This window comes from Phocoena sinus, chromosome 1 (genome assembly GCF_008692025.1).
Source record: "Phocoena sinus isolate mPhoSin1 chromosome 1, mPhoSin1.pri, whole genome shotgun sequence".
Classification (NCBI taxonomy): Eukaryota; Metazoa; Chordata; class Mammalia; order Artiodactyla; family Phocoenidae; genus Phocoena; species Phocoena sinus.
Window position 1 is genome coordinate 37458437 of NC_045763.1, and position 20497 is coordinate 37478933.

The 20497-nt window shown below is 37.1% G+C and overlaps 2 protein-coding genes across 2 annotated transcripts in view; one reads left to right on the forward strand and one right to left on the reverse strand.

The window, feature by feature from the left end:
• ZSWIM5 (zinc finger SWIM-type containing 5) overlaps positions 1–20497 on the reverse strand; it is a 256329-nt gene that overhangs the window by 184724 nt on the left and 51108 nt on the right. The gene's annotated exons all lie outside the window — the stretch shown is intronic.
• The window catches only part of LOC116757821 (ubiquitin-conjugating enzyme E2 K-like), a 30749-nt gene continuing 18473 nt past the window's right edge, over positions 8222–20497 (forward strand). The window contains 1 exon segment of the mRNA XM_032640149.1: positions 8222–8343. Within this exon segment, the coding sequence (XP_032496040.1) occupies positions 8222–8343 (122 nt within the window).

Here is a 20497-nt window from a genome sequence, read left to right on the forward strand (position 1 = left end):
GAGACTGTGACTAAAAATCTTCCAACAAACAAAAGCCCAGGACCAGATGGCTTCACAGGCAAATTCTATCAAACATTTAGAGAAGAGCTAACACCTAACCTTCTCAAACTCTTCCAAATTATAGCAGAGGGAGGAACACTCCCAAACTCATTCTATGAGGCCATCATCACTCTGATACAAAAACCAGACAAAGATGTCACAAGGAACGAAAACTACAGGCCAATATCACTGATGAACATAGATGCAGAAATCCTCAACTAAATGCTAGCTAACAAAATCCAACAGCACATTAAAAGGATCATACATCATGATGAAGTGGGATTTATCCCAGGAATGCAAGGATTCTTCAATATATGCAAATCAATCAATGTGATACACCATATTAACAAATTGAAGGATAAAAACCATATGATCATCTCAATAGATGCAGAAAAAGCTTTCGACAAAATTTAACACCGATTTATGATAAAAACCCTCCAGAAAGCAGGCATAGAGGAAATTTACCTCAACATAATAAAGGTCATTTATGACAAACCCACAGCCAACATCATTCTCAATGGTGAAAAACTGAAACCATTTCCACTAAGATCAGGAATGAGATAAGGTTGTCCACTCTCACCACTATTATTCAACATAGTATTGGAAGTTTTAGCCACAGCAATTGGAGAAGAAAATGAAATAAAAGGAATCCAAATCAGAGAAGAAGAAGTAAAGCTGTCACTATTTGCAGATGACATGATACTATACATAGAGAATCCCAAAGATGCTACTAGAAAACTACTAGAGTTAATCAATGAATTTGGTAAAGTAGCAGGATATAAAATTAATCCACAGAAATCTAGGGGCAGGACGGGAATAAAGACACAGAGTTACGACAAAATGGACTTGAGGACATGGGGAGGGTGATGGGTAAGCTGGGACGAAGTGCACGAGTGGCATGGACTTACATATACTACCAAATGTAAAATAGATAGCTAGTGGGAAGCAGCTGCATAGCACAGGAAGATCAGTTCGGTGCTTTGTGACCACCTAGAGGGGTGGGATAGGGAGGGTGGGAAGGAGATGCAAGAGGGAGGAGATATGGGGATATAGGTATATGTATAGCTGATTCACTCTGTTATAAAGCAGAAACTAACACACCATTGTAAAGCAATTATACTCCAAGAAAGATGTTTTTTAAAAAAATCTTCTGAAAAATGAATTTCCAAGAATAGATGGTTCCACAGGCAAATTCTTCCAAACATTCAAAGAAGAAATAACACCAGTTTTATATAATTTGCTCCAGATAACAGAAAAGGGGGGAATACTTCCAAACTCATTTTATGAGGCCAGCACTATTTGGTACTAAAGGTAAACAAAATCAGAGAAAGGAAAGTAAGAAAAATGGAGGAAGGGAAGTAAACTACAGACCAATATCCCTCATGAACACAGACACAAACCTTCCCATCAAAATGTTAGTATATTAAAAAAAAAAAGTTAGTATATTGAATACAGAAGAATAATATACCACAACAAAGTGGGCTTTATCCTGGGAATGCATGGCTGGTTCAATATTTGAAATTCAATCTATGTAATCCACTGTATTAACAGTCTAGATTCCTTTAAATGATCATATCAATTGATATAGGGAAAAAAAGCATTTGACAAAATACAACATCCATTCATGACAAAAAAATAGAAAAAAATAAAACTCTTAGCAAACCAGAAATAGAAGGAAATTTCCTCAACCTGATAAAGGGTATTATATACAAAAATCCTCCAGCTAGAATCATACTAAATGATGAAAGATTTAATGCCTTCCTCCTAAAATCCATAACAAGGCAAGAATGTATACTCTTACCATCAGAATGGAAAATCTTAACTGGTATAACATGGTAAGAAAAAGTGATAAAAAGCATACATATTGGAAAGGGCTAACAAGCACGTGAAAAGATCCTCAACAACATTAATCATCAGGAAAATTTAAATCAAAACCGTAATGAGCTATCACCTCACACCTGTCAAAATGGCTATTATCAAAAAGACAACAAATAGGGCTTCTCTGGTGGCACAGTGGTTAAGAATCTGCCTGCCAATGCAGGGGACACGGGTTCAATTCCTGGTCTGGTAAGATCCCACATGCCGTGGAGCAACTAAGCCCGTGTGCCACAACTATGGAGCCTGCGCTCTAGAGCCCTCAAGCCACAACTACTGAGCCCACGTGCCACAACTACTGGAGCCCGCATGCCACAACTACTGAAGCCCACGCACCTAGAGCCTGTGCTCTGCAACAAGAGAAGCCACCACAATGAGAAGCCTGTGCACCACAATGAAGAGTAGCCCCCGCTTGCTGCAACTAGAGAAGAGCCCACGCATGGCAACAAAGACCCAATGCAGCCAAAAATAAAATAAATTAAAATAAAATAAATTTTTTTTAAAAGACAACAAATAAGAAGTGTTAGCTAGGATGTGGAGAAAAGGGAACCCTCATGCACTACTGATGGGAATGTAAATTGGTACAGCCACTATGGAAAACAGCATGGAGATTCCTCCAAAAATTAAAAATAGAACTACCATGTGATCCAGCAATTCCTCTCCTGTTATTTATCCAAAGAAAACAGAAACACTAGAACACTTAGAAAAGATTTATGCACCCCTGTGTTCATCTCAGTATTATTTACAATAGCCAAGATATGGAAGCAACCCAAGGGCCCATCAATAGATGAATGGATAAAGAAGATGTGGTGTGTGTATATATATCATATATATTATATATATAATAGAATATTACTCATTCATAAATAAGAATGAAATCTTGCCATCTGCAACAACATGGATGGACCTAGTGAAATGCTAAGTGAAATAAGTCAGACAGCGGAAGCCAAATACTGTATGATTTCACTTACATGTGGAATCTAAAAAACAAAACGAATGAACAATTTTAACAAAACAGAAACAGAGTTACAGATACAGAGAACGAAAAGGTGGTTACCTGGGGCAGGGGAGAGAAGTGAGGGAAATTAAGACCTACAAACTTCCAGTAGCAAAATAAATGAGTTTCAAGTATGAAATGTACAGCATGGGGAATATAGTCAGTAACTAAGTACCAATATTATCTTTGTAAGGTGACATATCGTAACTAGACTTATCATAGTGATAATTTTGAAATGTATAGAAAAAAATCACTATGTTGTGTAACAGGAACTAACATAGTGTTGTAGGTCAATTATACTTCAAAAAGAAACAAACAAATATACAACCAAACTCGTAGAAACAAAAATCAGACTTTTAGTTACCAGAGGCAGGGAATGTCATGAGGGGGAACTGGATGAAGGCAGTCAAAACATACAAAATTACAGTTATAAGATAAGTAAGTATTAGGGATGTGATGTACAACACGATAAATATAGTTAACACTGCTATGTATTATATACGAACGTTGTTAAGAGAGTAAGTTCTAAGAGTTCTCATCACAAAAATTTTTTTTCTATTTCTTTAATTTTATATCTATATAAGATAATGGTCACTAAACTTATTGTGATAATCATTTCATAATGTATGTAAGTCAAATCATTGTGCTGTACACCTTAAACTTATCCAGTGCTGTATGTCAATTATATCTCAATAAAACTGGAAGAAAAAAAAGCATATATATTGGAAAGGAAGAAATAAAACCATTCAAAGATGACACGATTGTCTATATAGAAGCTCCCAAAGAATTTACCAAAAAACCCTCCTCGACTAATAAGTACTGGGCTGGCCAAAAAGTTCCTTCGGTTTTTAAGTAAAAATAAAAGACACATTTTTCATTTTCACCAAGAACTTTATTGAACAACGTATTCACCATTTTGTTCCACTACCTTCTGCCATTTTTCAGGCAACTTCATAATTTCATCTTCCCAAAACCTTTTATCTTTTTGAGCAAAGAACTGTTCCAGGTGCCTTTTACAGTCTTCCAGGGTACTGAAATTTTTTTCACTATGAGAATTTTGGAAAGACCCAAATAAATGGAAATCTAAAGGTGCAATGTCTGGTGAATATGGCAGATGAATCAGAATTTGCCAGCCAAGCTGTAACAGTTTTTGCCTGATCATCAAAAAACATGCGGTCTTGCGTTATCCTGATGGAAGATTATGCGCTTTCTGTTGACTAATTCTGGATGCTTTTCGTTGAGTGCTGCTTTCAGTTGGTCTAATTAGGAGCAGTACTTGTTGGAATGAATCGTTTGGTTTTCCGGAAGGAGCTCATAATAGAGGATTCCCTTCCAATCCCACCATATACACAGCATCACCTTCTTTGGTTGAAGACCATCCTTTGGTGTGGTTGGTGGTGGTTCATTTCGCTTGCCACATGATCTCTTCCGTTCCACATTCTTGTACAGTATCCACTTTTCATCGCCCGTCACACTTTGTTTTAAAAGCAGAACGTTTTCATTACGTTTAAGTAGAGAATTGCATGTGGAAACACAGTCAAGAAGGTTTTTTTCACTTAACTTATGTGAAACCCAAACATCAAAGTGATTAACATAACCAAGCTGCTGCAAATAATTTTCAACGCTTGATTTGGATATTTTGAGTATGTCGGCTATCTCCCGTGTGGTATAATGTTGATTGTTCTCAATTAATGTCTTGATTTGATCCCTATCAACTTCAACTGGTCTACCCAACCATGGAGCATCGTCCAGCAAGAAATCTCCAACACGAAACTTCACAAACCACTTTTGACACATTCGCTCAGTCACAGCACCTTCTCCATACACTGAACAAATCTTTTTTGCTTTTCAGTTAGATTTTTACCTTTCTTGAAATAATAAAGCATAATATGCCGAAAATGTTGCTCATTTTCCTCCATCTTCAATATTAAAATGGCTACACAAAAATTCACCAACTAAGCGCCACTAGAGCCATCTAACAGAAAAAACCAAACAAACATTTTGGCCAACCCAATATATTTAGCAAGGACTTGGATACAGGTCAACATACAAAAATCAATCAACTTTCCTTATACTAGCAAACAAATGGAAAATAATTTTTTTTTAATATTCAATTATATTAGTCTGTCCCTGGTGGTATAGTGGTTAAGAATCTGCCTGCCAATGCAGGGGACACGGGTTCAAGCCCTGGTCCAGGAAGATCCCACATGCTGCAGAGCAACTAAGCCGGTGCACCACAACTACTAAGCCTGTGCTCTAGAGCCCGTGAGCCACAACTACTGAGCTGGCGTGCCACAACTACTGAAGCCCACGCGCCTAAAGCCCATGCTCCACAACAAGAGAAGCCACCACAATGAAAAGCCCATGCACCGCAATGAGGACTGGCCCCCACTCACTGCAGCTAGAGAAAGCCCCTGCGCAGCAACGAAGACCCAATGCAGCCAAAAATAAATAAATTTATTTTAAAAAATATCCAGTTATAAGAACTTTGAAAAAGTAAAATATGTGGATAAGCCTAACAAGACATGTACAGAATCTGGGGACTTCCCTGGTGGCGCAGTGGTTAAGAATCTGCCTGCCAATGCAGGTGACATGGGTTCGAGCCCTGGTCTGGGAAGATCCCACGTGCCGTGGAGCAACTAAGCCCGTGCACCACAACTACTGAGCCTGTGCTCTAGAGCCCGTGAACCACAACTACTGAGCCCGCGTGACACAACTACTGAAGCCTGCGCACCTAGAGCCCATGCTCCACAACAAGAGAAGCCACTGCAATGAGAAGCCCGTGCACCGCAAAGAAGAGTAGCCCCCACTTGGCGCAACTAGAGAAAGCCCGTGCGCAGCAATGAAGAACCAACACAGCAAGAAAGAAAGAAAGAGAGAGAGAGAGAAAGAGAGGAAGGAAGGAAGGAAGGGAGGGAGGAAGGGAGGAAGGGAGGGAGGAAGGGAAGGAGGGAAGAAGGAAGGAAGAAAGAAAAAACATGTACAGAATCTGTATGCTGAAAACCACAAAAGAGTGATGAAAGAAATCCAGGAAGATCTAAATAAATAGAGATACTGTGTTCACAGACTAAAGATTCAACACAGTAAAGATTTCAATTTTCCCAAAATTGATATATAGGCTTAATACAATACACATCAAAATACTAGCAAAAAAATTTTTTTAATATAATATTGATTCAAAAAGGAACTGGAGGGCTTCCCTGGTGGCGCAGTGGTTGAGAGTCCGCCTGCCGATGCAGGGGACACGGGTTCGTGCCCCGGTCCGGGAAGATCCCACATGCCGCGGTGCGGCTGGGCCCGTGAGCCATGGCCGCTGAGCCTGCGCGTCCGGAGCCTGTGCTCTGCAACAGGAGAGGCCACAACAGTGAGAGGCCCGCGTACCATAAAAGAAAAAAAAAAGGAACTGGAGTGGTTAAAACAATTCTGAAGGATAAGAATAAAGATAGAAGAATCACACTAAGTGATTTTAAGACTTACTATAAAGCTACAGTAATAAAGACTGTGTGGTAATAGTAAAGGGATTGACACATAAATCAATGAAACAGAATAGAGTCTTGAAACAGACCCATGCAAATATGACCAACTGATTTTGACAAAGATGCAAAAGCAATTCAATGGAGAAAAGACAGTCTTTTCAACATACAGGGTTAGGGTTGGACACTGAACATCTACATGCAAAAAAAACCAAAAAGAACCATAACCTAAACCTCATATTTTGTACAAAAATTAACTCAAAATGGATTACAGAGTAAATGTAAAATGTAAAAATAGAAAATATTTAGAATACAGCATAGCAGAAAATCTTTGTGACCTGGGGTTAGGCAAAGGTTTTTTTTTTTACTATTATTGAGGTATAGTTGATTTATAATGTTGGGTTAATTTCTACTGTACAGCAAAGTGACTCAGTTATACACATATATACATTCTTATTTATATTCTTTTCCATTATGGTTTATCCCCAAATATTGAATATTGTTCCCTGTGCTAAACAGTAGGACCCTGTTGTTTACCCATTCTATGTGAAAGGGTTTTTAGACATGTCAGTAAAAGCACAATCCACAAAAGAAAAAACTGATAAGTTGGACTTTATTAATATTAAAAACCTTTGCTCTACCAAAGATGCTGTTAAAAGGATGAAAAAACAAGCAAAAGACTGGGAGAAGATACCTGCAAAGCACATATCCAATAACGGATTTGTATCTAGAATACATAATGAACTGTCAAAACTCAAAATAAGAAAACAAAGAGCCCAATTTAAAACTAGGCAAAAGATTTGAACACCTCTCCAAAGAGAGCATGCAAATGACAAGTAAGCACGTGAAAAGATGTTCAACATCATTAGTCCTTAGAGAAATGCAAATTAAAACAGTAATGAGATATACACTTATGAGAATGGCCAATGACAAAACAAGCAAACAAAAAGCAAAACAAGAAAAAGAAAAAACATATTGACAATACCAAGTTCTGGAGAGGATGCAGAACAACTGGGACTTTCATTCATTGCTGGTGGGAATGCAAAATGGTACAGGCATTCTGGAAGAGCATTTGGCAGTTTCTTATAAACCTATACCCCCCATGTAACCCAGAAATCCTACTGCTGGGGGGGATTTCTCCCTAGAGAATGAAAACTTATGTTACACGAAAACCTGATTATCAGTGTTTATAGCAGTTATGTTCACAACTGCCAAAAACAACTCAAACTGGAAACAACTCAAATGTCCTTTACACCAGGTGAATGGATAAACAATTTGTGGTACATCCATATAAAGGATTAACAAGGAGGAAGAAACAAAAGATACATGCAACAATTTAGAGGAATATCAAAGTCATTATACTGAGTAAAAGAAGCCAGTCTAGAAAAGTTACATACTGTATAATTCCATTTATATGAGATTCTCTCAAAGAGAAAATTATAATGATGGAGAACAGCAGTGGTTTCCAGGCGATAAATGTGTGACTATAAAGGGATGACATCAGGAAGATTTTTAGGGTAATAGAATTGTTCTATATCCTGATTATGGTACTGGTTACACAAATCTATACATGTGTTAAAATTCATAGAACTGTATACATCAAAAGAAAGAAGAGTCCATTTTTTTTTACTATGTGATTTTTAAAAATACTTTTCTAAAGTTGAGCGACAAAAAAGAAGAGGAAGAATGAGCAAAAGAGGCTGAGAAGGAAATACCAATGAAGTAGGAGAAAAACTAAGAGAGTGTGGTATCCTGGAAACCTTGTGAAGAAAATCAAGGATGAGGGAGTAATCTATATCAAATATTACTGATAATCAAGTGAGACAAGGAATGAGAAATGACAATTAGCAATGTAGGGGTCATCAGTGAATTTGATGAGAACAGATTTGGAATAGAATGGTCAACACTGGCTGAAATGGGTTTAAGAGAAAATGGGAAGAGAAAAATTGGAATTAACAAGTAAACAGGATAGGAAAGAAATAGAACAATAGTTGACAGAATTTAGTAGAGTTAAGAGAAGATAATTTTTTAAGAAGCAAGAAATAAAAGTATGTTTATATGCTAATGGGAACATCCAACAGAGAATGAAAAGTTGATGTAGTTCAAATTATTTTGCATACAGCTTTTTTCCAGCACTTATACTATAACTAATTGTTTACACACACACACACACACACTCTCTCTCTCTCTCTCTCTCTCTCTCTCTCTCTCCATATGGTAACCATAAAATCTGGAAACATAGGGAAATACACCTTTCACAAGGGCTTCCTGGATCTTAAAAACATGTATATATAAAATAAAAGTGTCTGTTTCCAGACTTTATGGATATCATACACACACAGTTGCAAATATACAAAGTAATAGTGACTATAAGCTCCTTAAGGACAACTATTATATCTTACTCATTTTTTTAGACCTAATCCCTATGGAACAGAGTCAGTATTCAATTAAAAATATTTGCTGAATGGTTATAGTACATAATAAGTCAGTCAGATTTTAAAAAAAAAGAATTCAACTCTATGGGCCAGCTCTACAATAAATCAATTTATTTTCCTATGAATATCCAATACAGCACTAAGTAACTCCCTGAGTTTCCTGATCAATCTGACCCACACAACTATCCTCAGTCCTACACTACCCACATGTATTAACTATGAACTTAGACAAATTCTTCTGAGTTTTCATTGCTATAAAATATAGTCCGTTTATTATAAATGTTCCATGGTTTCCTAACATCCCAATGGGCACAAACGACAAGTTCTAAATAACAAATGACATCATCTTTAATAAAAAACATTATCAACCTCAAAAAGTGCTAAATATTATACCTAAAAACCTATGTTTTGAAAGTGGGAAATCCTAATTCAAAACGTAACTAGATGTAGATACCAGTTTAAATGAAATGTCATATTAATTCAAGAAACAATTTTCCTATATAAAACCCCCTGCATTTACCACAAAGAAAAGGAGAAAAAAATATATAGGTATACATATTTCAACTTGCCAGGTTCACTCGAAAATGTACAATTACCATCATAGGAGAGGTTTCTGCTTTGCAGAACTCTACTGTGCATTCAAAAACAGTTCTAAGAAAGGCTTCTAATCTCTTCCATTGTTAGTCAAGTGGTTTATACATGCAGGAAAAAAAAAATGAAAATGAGCTAGATATATATAAAATGGGAAGGAAAAAAATAAGGAAAGAAATCACCTCAACAACTCTTACTTTTCTCCTTTCCAAAAATCTCTTCTTATCATTACCCCCTTTTCTCATTCCTCCCTCCCAAAAGAAAAAAGAAGCCAGGATCCTTGCCAAACCCCACAAAAACCCTTAGGCCTCTCTCAAGCATGCAAATGTAATTTTCTACCCAGACAACACACTCCCTTTTTAATGAACTCCAAAAACAATCTGTGAATGCCCACAGAAGAGAAAAGAGGAAAATTGCAATGAAAGAAAATAAAAACAGAGATGTGGGGGAGGGTCAAGATGGATATGGCAAGTCCAGAGTTTAAATAGACATAAAAGATAATGAAGGTGAAGGGACTGTAATCAAATAAAATGGTCTGCGGTCTGTCATTTCATACAAATTAGAGTCAGAGAAATATATGAATATTCACTTGAATAAAAATCATTCATTATAGGAGTGGTCCTTCAAGTAAAAGGATCCCTGCCAAGGCCCAATGTGCTCTTTGTTCCATTTTGTAACTAAAAAACAAAAACAAAAACAATTGTGTATAGATGAAAAAGAAAAAAAAAAAATTCTACATATGCACCCACCTCTGAAATAGTCAAGAGCAGGAGCAAATTTCTTCATGATATAGCCAAATACTATGTCAAAATTAGATATTCAAAGAACATTAATAAATGACAAGAGACACTTCACTCAGTCACATGATTCAGGATCCCTGCAGATGCACATTATGATTCAGATTTGAACAGCAAACAGAGTAGGCCACAGGGTAGGGTGGGAGGACTTGAAGAAAAACGCAATGTAGGAAAGGTCGTCAAAATGAAAACTGTCTTCTTGCCTCAAAATTTGAAGAGAAGTTTTATTGGAAAAAAATAGCTTTAAACCAATTTAGGCTGAAATAATTACAACATTTTACAGTCTAACCTCTTAATGATGAATAGAATTCTTCTCCCTGCTTAAGGATCAAATTGGTTGGGCTCTACACTTGTCTGGCACCATGCTGTGGGCTATTTCCTTTAATATATAACCAATCAAAGATGTATTCAAGCTTTTGTGAGATCCAAAGCTTTGCTAACTGCATATCCTAGAGCATCATGAGGTTCTCTAAAAGGAAGCAGACAAAGTGATATACAGTGATAGCCTCCCTTGGATAAGTAATGTTGAGTAGACCCTCGTTTCTCAAAGGTAGACATTGAAACCTTTTAAAATACACCAAATAGACACTTTTTCTTGTAATCTTTATAGTACTTGTCCTATAGTATTTATACTAATTTTTTTCTCCCTTAAATTTATATCAACACACTACAAGGTCACAGCTGCTTAGGGGAGTGACAAAAGAAAACAAACTCTTCAAAATACATAACTGTTAAAAACACAATAATCTATAAGTACTTACTGAAAACTAACACTGCTTTATCAGGCTTAATGATAAATGTCATCAACTAAATATACAATTTAGTATAAATCTTTATGGAGTAACTATGCTCATATAAGGCATACATAAACACTGTAACATTGCTATATTTATGATTCATTGGTGAAAGTAATTTTACATATTGTCACGTTATACAGCAATATCTATATGAGACTGATTATACAGCCTTTTGAAACCTTCCTAACAAAATGTATTAAAGTAACCAAATTAAATCAATAATTTAAGAATAAAAGAACATAAAAAACAGTACTATATGAATTAAATCTTGCTTTCATTTATTTATAACAAGTGTATCATCCAGGGCACCCACGTGACAGTACAGAAAATAAACAGAGTTAAACATTTGTTTATATTGAAAAATGACATGTATTTTTGTAATATATCTATTTCAAGTCTATCACACTCTTTACAAAACAATATTTTGTTCATTTTCCCATATAAATCATTTTAAAGCACAAATTAATGACATATTAACTTTTAGACTACCATAGAAAAGCTGCCATAAAGAAGACATACAGGGCTTCCCTGGTGGTGCAGTGGTTGAGAGTCCACCTGCTGATGCAGGGGACACGGGTTCGTGCCCCAATCTGGGACGATCCCACATGCCACGGAGCGGCTGGGCCCGTGAGCCAAGGCCACTAAGCCTGCGTGTCTGGAGCCTGTGCTCCGCAACGGGAGAGGCCACAACAGCAAGGCCCACATACCACAAAAAAAAAAAAAGAAGACATACAAATGACCAACAAGCTCATGAAAAGATGTTTAACATCATCGATCATTAAGAAAATGTAAATCAAAACCACAGTGAGATAACACTTCATACCCACTACAATAGCTATAATCAAATCAAAGGAAGATAACAAGTGATGAGAGGATGTGGAGAAATAGGACCCCTGTACATCGTTGGTGGGAATATAACATGCTGTGGCTGCTGTAGAAAACAATTTGGCAGTTCCTTAAAAAGTTGAAAACAATCACCATATGACCCAGCGATTCCACTCCTAAGTATATATCCAAGAGAAATGAAAACATATTTCCATCCAGAAGCTTGTACAAAAATGTTTATATCAGCATTATTCATAATGACTGAAAGGTGAAAACAATCCAATGTCCATAAACTGATGAGTAGATAAACTGTGGTATATCCATACAGTGTAATATTATTCAGCCATAAAAAGGCACAATGCTACAATCTGGATGAACCTCGTAAACATTAAGAGAAAGGAGCCAGACACAAAAGGTCACATATCGTATGATTCCACTTATATGAAATATCCAGAGTGAGCAAATCCACAGAGACAAAGAGCAGATTAGAGGTTTCCAGAGGATGGGGGAGATGAGTTAATCGGTACAGGGTATTCTTCTGGGTTCATGAAAAAGTTCTAAAAACAAGAGTAAGGTGGTGGTTGCACACACTGTGGATGCATCAAATGCCACTAAACTTTATCCTTTAAAATGGGTACTTGTGTTGTGTGAATTTCACGTCAATTTTTAAAAAGGGAAAGCTTCTATATTTTTAAAAATTAGGACTTAAAATAGTATAGAAATATTATATGTTATGTGAGGAAAAGGAACAGAGAAAGTGGACAGTAAAATAAGATCATTAACTACTGTAAAGGTAATTGTGAGATTCAAAGGATACCATTTACAACTGACAAACCACAAAGTAAAAGGTTAAGTTAAAAAAAGATGATTGTGGTCATGGTAAAAGATATAAACATAAAAATAATCACTAGAACAAAAAAACAGACCTTTCCATATACCAAAAGAAACCTTAAAAGAATAACAGACATAGGAAAAACTCCCAGGAAATATAATACAGCAGTAATTAAAACATAAAATACTCATACAACAGCACTGAGATCAAACATTTTAGTTACATCAATAAATGGAAATGGGGCTTCCCTGGTGGCGCAGTGGTTGGGAGTCCGCCTGCCGATGCAGGGGACACGGGTTCGTATCCCGATCCGGGAAGATCCCACATGCCGCGGAGCGGCTGGGCCCGTGAGCCATGGCCACTGAGCCTGCGCGTCCGGAGCCTGTGCTCCGCAACGGGAGAGGCCACAACAGTGAGAGGCCCATATACCGCAAAAAAAAAAAATGGAAATGGGCTTAATTCATTTATTGAAAGAGAAAGATTTTCAATTGTGTCATAACAAAATCTAAATCTATGCTATATACATCTAAAACACAGAGATTTAGAAATACTGAAAATAAAGAAATAAGCAAAGATATAACAGGCAAATGGAAAAAATAAAAAGCAATTCTGATATCAGACAAAGCAGAATTTGGTGAAAATGATTAAATGAAACAAAGAAGAATATTTTATAATGCTAAAAGCCAAAATTAAAAAGGAGACATAACAGATCTCTATATCTACCCAGCAAAAAAGACAAAAACCACCCATATAAAGCAGAAACACCAGGATATAAAATAAGAAATTGATAGAAACCACTACTAGTGGAAAGCTTTAACAGCACTCCTAGTAAAAGACAAGTGAAGTGAACAAAAAACAAGAATGGATATAGAAAAATGTGACAATATAATCAATAAGATCTTATGGAGATATTGATATAATTAAAACACTACACTCTAATAATAGAGAATATATCTTCTTTTCAAGCGCTCATGGAATGTTCACAAAAAGTGATCAGAAAACATCAGCAAATTCCATAAAGTAGCAATATTAAAAACAACATGCTCTGATAAAGCAAGATAATTAAAGAAACAAAAAGTCCCTTTGACCTAAAAATGAAAAGGCCTTCTGTTAAAAAACTCTTGAGTGAAAGGCAAAATACAAACAGAAATTAGAGAATTTTGAAAAATAACAACAAAACACTACATATCAAAATCTATGGGATCCATTTAAAGCACTGTTCAAAAGAAAAAAATTCATAGCATTGAACACCTATATCAATAAGAATAATGAAAATTAATTAAATTCCCATATCAAAAAGCTAGAAAAAGAACAAAAAATAAACAGAAAGAAAACACAGTAAAGTAAATAATAAAGATGAAAGCAGAAATTAATAAGGCAGAGAACAGAAATTAGTTATTAAAATTAATAAATTAAAATCCTGGCTCTTTGAAAAAAATTAACAAAATAGACTAGGTAAGAAAAAACTCCATTACAAGAGCACAAGAAAAGCAAAATACTCAGAATAAACTTAAGAAATGTATGAAGAAACCCATAAAACACTATGGAAAGAACAAAAGTGCTTGTTCAAAGATGTATCTCATTCATCTTTGATGTTAAGGATATCTTAACATCACCAAGATTTTAGTGCTCCCTAAATGAACATAATTTAATGCAACCCAAATAAAAATACCAAGCTTTTTTTCTGGAGCTAGATAAGTTGATATTATAGTTCATATGGAAAAACAGACACAAAAGAATAGCTAAGAAAACACTGAAAAAGGAAAGCTATGAGGAGAAATTACTACCAGATATAAAACTTGCAAAGTCTTTAAAAGTAAAGCAGCATAGTACCAGCACATGAGTACACAGAAAGACCAATGGAATAAAACAGCACGTCCAGAAACTGACTCAATTTACAAGTATGTGATAAAGGCGATACTTCAAATCACAAGGACAAAGATGGACTTTTTAATCAATGGTGTTGGGACAACTGAAAAAAAGATTAGATCCACTCTTCATACCATATACAAGAATAAACTTCAAATAGATCAGAGATCTAAATGTAAAAGAGTGAAACTATGTAAGTACTAGAAAAAAAATGCATAGGTTTCTCTATAATGCAGATGTAGGGAGAAGCTATAACTCAAAATCCAGATGAATAAAAGAAAATATTGTTAAGTTTGACTACATAAAAATGAAAACATTTTTGCATGGTTCCAAACATCATAAACTCAAAAGACATATGACACTTCTAATAAAAATCAATTTAATTTTCTCTACCTATTCTTCACTCCTCTCCTAGGTGCCTGGTACATAGTAAGCACTTAATAAATAATGATAAATGAAATTATCATTATCATCCAGCTTAGATTCCTTGGTCCATTATTTTAATTGCTCTTTTGCCAACATCCTAAAACCTGTTACTCAACTACCTTTATTTGACAGCTACCTGGCAAAACCTTAATCCTAGAACTATTCGCCTTCTCCATACCTGATTGACAGACACTGATGAGTAAAAAATCACACATTTAGATTGACTGGTGCTACTGAAAATTCAGGTTCACCAATTCTATTTGAGCTCACAATATTGTCAGGCATTCTTATTATGTTTTCTTCATCAGCTTCTTCTCCCATTCTCAGCATCAAACCTCATCCTCTTTCTTCAAAATGCCACTTGTTATCTACACTTGGATGCCACATAGATATTTCAAATTCAACATGTTAAAGACTAAATTCAACATCTTTCCCACCCAGCACTTCCCTCAACTATCCAAATACTTTCCCTCCCTTCTCCAGCCCCCTTACCTTGGTAATGGCACCACCATAAGGCCAGAAACCTGGCAGTCATCCTTGTCTCCAACTGCTGCCTTACCAGCAACCCTCCCAATATCACATCAATCATCAAATCATGTTCATTACTTTCCATGTACGTGTAGAATCCAACCACTTTTTTCATGGGTTCCATGAGCCCAGATAAATATTATTTTCTAACAGCTTATAGTTTTTCAAAACCCACCTCCCTGCCTCCACTCTTACTCTAATTCTAATTCTTTCTCCAAACTGCAGTTAGCTTTCTAATTGGCTTAAGACTCTTACAAGGCCCTCTTTGATCTAACCCTAGCCAAACTCTTCAACTTTACTAAATTTCTTTCAGTCTCAAACATGTCACTCTCTCACCTCTAGGACTTTGCAAACACTATTCTCTCTACTTGAGATACTTTCCTTATACTTCTTAATCTGGTTAACTCTTATTCAAACTTCAGGTTTCAAATACAACATCACTTACTCTGGGCTCTATCTTATTTCTCAGAATAGTTAAGAGCCTGATGTCATTTGTTTCCTACCCTGTAGTGTCCCTGCCCTCAAGGAACTTACAATGTAATGTAAATAAACACATAAGAAAGGAGTTTTGTGGGTTTTTTTCCTATATGTGGGAGTCACAGAGAAGGTGACATCTGGATAGTTTTAAAGAATGAAGAGAGGTCTGGCAGAATGATAAGGATACTACGCCCTCTCTTCCCCCAAAAATACATACACAGGGAGGGAAAGATGTGAGAGGATGGTATCCAAACAGATATATGAACATGTACATGTGCAGGGCATGAGGAAGAGGTGAAGGAGGGAGGTCAGGGACAAGTAATTCTGTATTATAGTGGCATCGAGTACAAGAGTGTGTGAGACAGCGTCCAGTATTTCCCAAGGGTGGTCTGCAGACCATCTGCTTCAGAATAACCAGACATTAGATTTAATCAATCAGAATCTCTGGAATTGGGTGCCCAGTAATATGCAATTGTGGGTAATAACCCAAGAGAGCTTATGCACATCAACGTTTAAGAATTGTAGGTAATAATTTTTTTTAATAGAGAGAAACTGACCTTTATCCTAAAAAGGGTCACTTAAGTAGTTTAATTTTTTATATAAATATAACGAAAGCTGGAAGATTTGTTTAGTGATTAGAGTTTAGCAAAATACCTTGAGACTCAATGATAGATAACACACTCCATCTCTGGTTACCAGGGAGAATTAATTGGCTTAAACAAACCAAGACTTTCTGGGAGGAACTTCGTAAGAGGCCTTTTGCATTTGGATGGTAGGGGGAAAATTGCTTAATTCATGGGAGATTCTCATAAAAAGACATTGATTGTGGGCTCTGCATTGAGAGGGTACTCAAACTCAGCTAGGCACTTCTCTGTGACAACAGAGTCTCATAAAAGAATGGATTGTGTTGTATGCCTGAAAGGATTGGGAACTAAAAGTATATAAAGAGGGATACCGTAAGTCAGCTGGAGCACTGAGACAGTAAATTTTCCATGGAATCATCCATTTGAAAGGAGCTTACCAGCTTTTGCCAAAAGCTTTTGCCAGTGAAATTTTGCTGTTTGGGGACCAGCAGCACCAGATGATGGAAATGACTATTTGACACCTGTACCACCTAGCAACAAAGAACAACAATGATACCAGACTGAGAGTCACCAAGATTCCTCCCTGCTTAGAAGTGGGAATCAGATACACCTTCTGATTAGAATGAACAAACCCTTTGAAGCTTTCAGACAATACAGTGGAAAGGGAAATGCCTGTATTTCAGATATTATGTGGGAAAGGGTGATATTCTGCTAAATATAGCATATAGGGACTTGGGTTGGCTTTAATTTGTTAGAGAATAAGACACAGACTGCATTTTCACTTTGAGTTTTATGAAGCAGATCACACCAGTTGTATGTAAAAGATTTAGCAGAGTCTGGATCACTGCGATTAACCAATAAATGGTAGTCATTGTGGTGGTTATTATTTTAGAGGAAGAGAGAAACAAAGGTGGTTATAACATTTATAGTCTGAATATTAGGGAGAATGATCACAAACAGGGAAATTAGGAGAAAGGTCAGAGTTTGTGGGGAATAACTGGCTTCACACACACACACGCTGAGTTTGGGGTAGAATAAAGGCATCCAAATAGAGACGTTCATTTGCTTAAGATGCAACTTCCTATCATTTCTGCTGGTTGAAATCTTGTCCTTCCTCTACCTTGTTTTACCTTCCAGCTTCCTTTCTGCCCCTACACCTTTGCAATTATTCTTGCCTTCTTCAATCCTGTAGTACATTTGTATTTCTGTTATTATTACTCTTATTACATTCTATTTTATATCATAATTATTTTTCTACATATATGTCTTGTCAACTAGATTGTGAGTTCCTTGAGAGCAGGGAGAGATTAAAGTCGGTAGATTGCTTTTGTTTTTCCCAAAGAATCTTGCTGGTGGTTGGTACTTTACAAATCTATCAGCAGCAATCAAGGGAAGCATTCAGTACTCTGTGTGCTCTAGATACAACACCTAAACTTCCACATCACTGTCCGCAGGATGAACAGAAGGAACCAAGGATTCTGTGTGATCCTAGCAAGATTCCTGATCCTCCTATTGTTCGACACTCACAACTTCCACTAATTGCCTTGAGACCTTCAAGACTAATCTCATAATGCCCTTTATGCCCCACCACTCCAAGGAGTCCAGAGCTCCTAGGTCATCCCTCAATGACCAGATTCTAATCCCTATAGGTCTCTAAGAGCAATGAGACAATTCTCCACATGCCTCGGCACCACTTACTCCCCTTCCCTGCTCTATTTTTCTCCACAGTGTTTACCACCACCTGACTATTTAACTGTCTGTGTCCTGACTCTTTTTTTTTTTGGCAGTATGCAGGCTTCTCACTGTTGTGGCCTCTCCCGTTGCGGACCACAGGCTCCAGATGCGCAGGCTCAGCGGCCATGGCTCACGGGCCTAGCCAGTCCGTGGCCTGTGGGATCTTCCTGGACCGGGGCACGAACCCGTGTCCCCTGCATCAGCAGGCGGACTCTCAACCACTGTGCCACCAGGGAAGCCCTGTGTCCTGACACTTAAATGTAAATTCTATGAGTGCAGAGATTATTCTTGGTCTGTTTTGTTCATTGCTGTAACTCCAGAACCTAGAATAGTACCTGGTTCCTGGTAGGGCTCAATGGATATGTGCAGAATAAATAAATGGATACATATTTGTTAATTCAGTCAACAAATATTTCAGTGCCTATAATACATCCCTAGGATATACATTACTGAACAAGAAAGGCATGGTCCCAATCCTCATGAAGATTACAGTTTAGGTGAAAAGATGACATTAAACAAATACTACATAATTATGCATAATTATGAGAAATGCTCTGAAGGATAGGATATGTAATAGGCAGAATTAATCTAGGTGGATATGAAGGGGGATTCCAAGCTAGATCCTGAAGAAATATATTTAAGCAAAGACTAAAAAATAGGTAGGAATTAGGTGAGCAAAGAAGAGCAAAAGAAGATTACAAATAAAAAGAATGTTCTGGGGCTTCCCTGGTGGCGCGGTGGGTAAGAATCCGCCTGCCAATGCAGGGGACACGGGTTCGAGCCCTGGTCCGGGAAGATCCCACATGCCGCGGAGCAACTAAGCCCGTGCGCCACAACTACTGTGCCTGCGCTCTAGAGCCTGCGAGCCACAACTACTGAGCCCACGTGCCACAACTACTGAAGCCCGCGCTCCTAGAGCCCGTGCCCCGCAACAAAAGAAACCACCACAATGAGAAGCCCACACACCGCAACGAAGAGTAGCCCCTGCTCACCGCAACTAGAGAAAGCCCGCACACAGCAACGAAGACCCAGCACAGCCAAACAAACAAACAAATAAATAAATAAAATAAATCTATATAAAAAAAAAGAATGTGCCAAGACCCTAAAAAGGAACATAGGTGTTTATTTAGCAGCTTTATTGAGAAAAAATTAACATGCAATAAACTGTACCTATTTAAAGTGTACAATAGGTTACATTTGACATATTAAGTTTGACAAAAGTTTTGACATACATACATGAAACCATCATCACAATTAAGATAATGAACATATCCATCTCTGCCTTGGCACATAATCTGTAATTACTCAACTAATATTTACTGGTACCTAACCACATGTCAGGTCCTGAGTATAAACTGGTATATGATCCCTGCCCTTTGGTACTTAAAGTTCAACAGGTATCTGGTTCAAGGAAGCAAAAGAAAGCCAGTGTAACAATGTCTGGGAAAGTAGGCAGAGGCCATACTTGCAAGGCCTCACAGACCGTATTTTGATCTTAATACAAAGAGTAATGGGAAGCAAGCAGGCAGGGATACAGCCCATGCTGGACTTGAACAGGAAGGCTTAAGAATGTTTTAAGTAGGGCAGTGACATGATCACATTTGTCTTTTCAGAAAGATCATGCTGACAAAAATGTGAAGAATAGGTAAGTGAAAGTCAAGAGTAGCTTCTGGAGGAACCAGTTAAGCAAGTGCAACAGTCCTGGCCAGACATGATGGTAGTTTGACCAAGGGTAGTGGTAGCAGAAAGGATAAGTTTTAGACTGATTCAAGAGATTTAGGAAGCAGGACCATCAGGACTTAGTGGTGAATTAGATATGATGGGTAAGGAAAATGGAGGAGTCAAGGATGATTCTCAGTTTTCTGGCTAAACAATTAGTTGGATGTGATGTCACTACCAAGACAGGGGACTCTAGAGGAAGAAGACTTTGACAGAAGCAATGAGTTCAGTCTTGGACATAGTGAGGTTGACGATCTAAAGAGATACGTAAGTGGACACACCCAGAAGGCAGTTAATTATACCAAGGTTGGATAGAATAGAAACAGACTGCAAAGGTGATTGAGAAAGGGTGACTAGGCAAAGAAAAGAAATAAAAGGCATTCAAGCTGGGAGGGAAGAAGTAAAACTACTATCTCTATTTACAGATGGAATGATCTTATATATAGAAAATCCTAAGGAACCTACACAAAAACTATTAGAGAAAAATAAACAAGTTCAG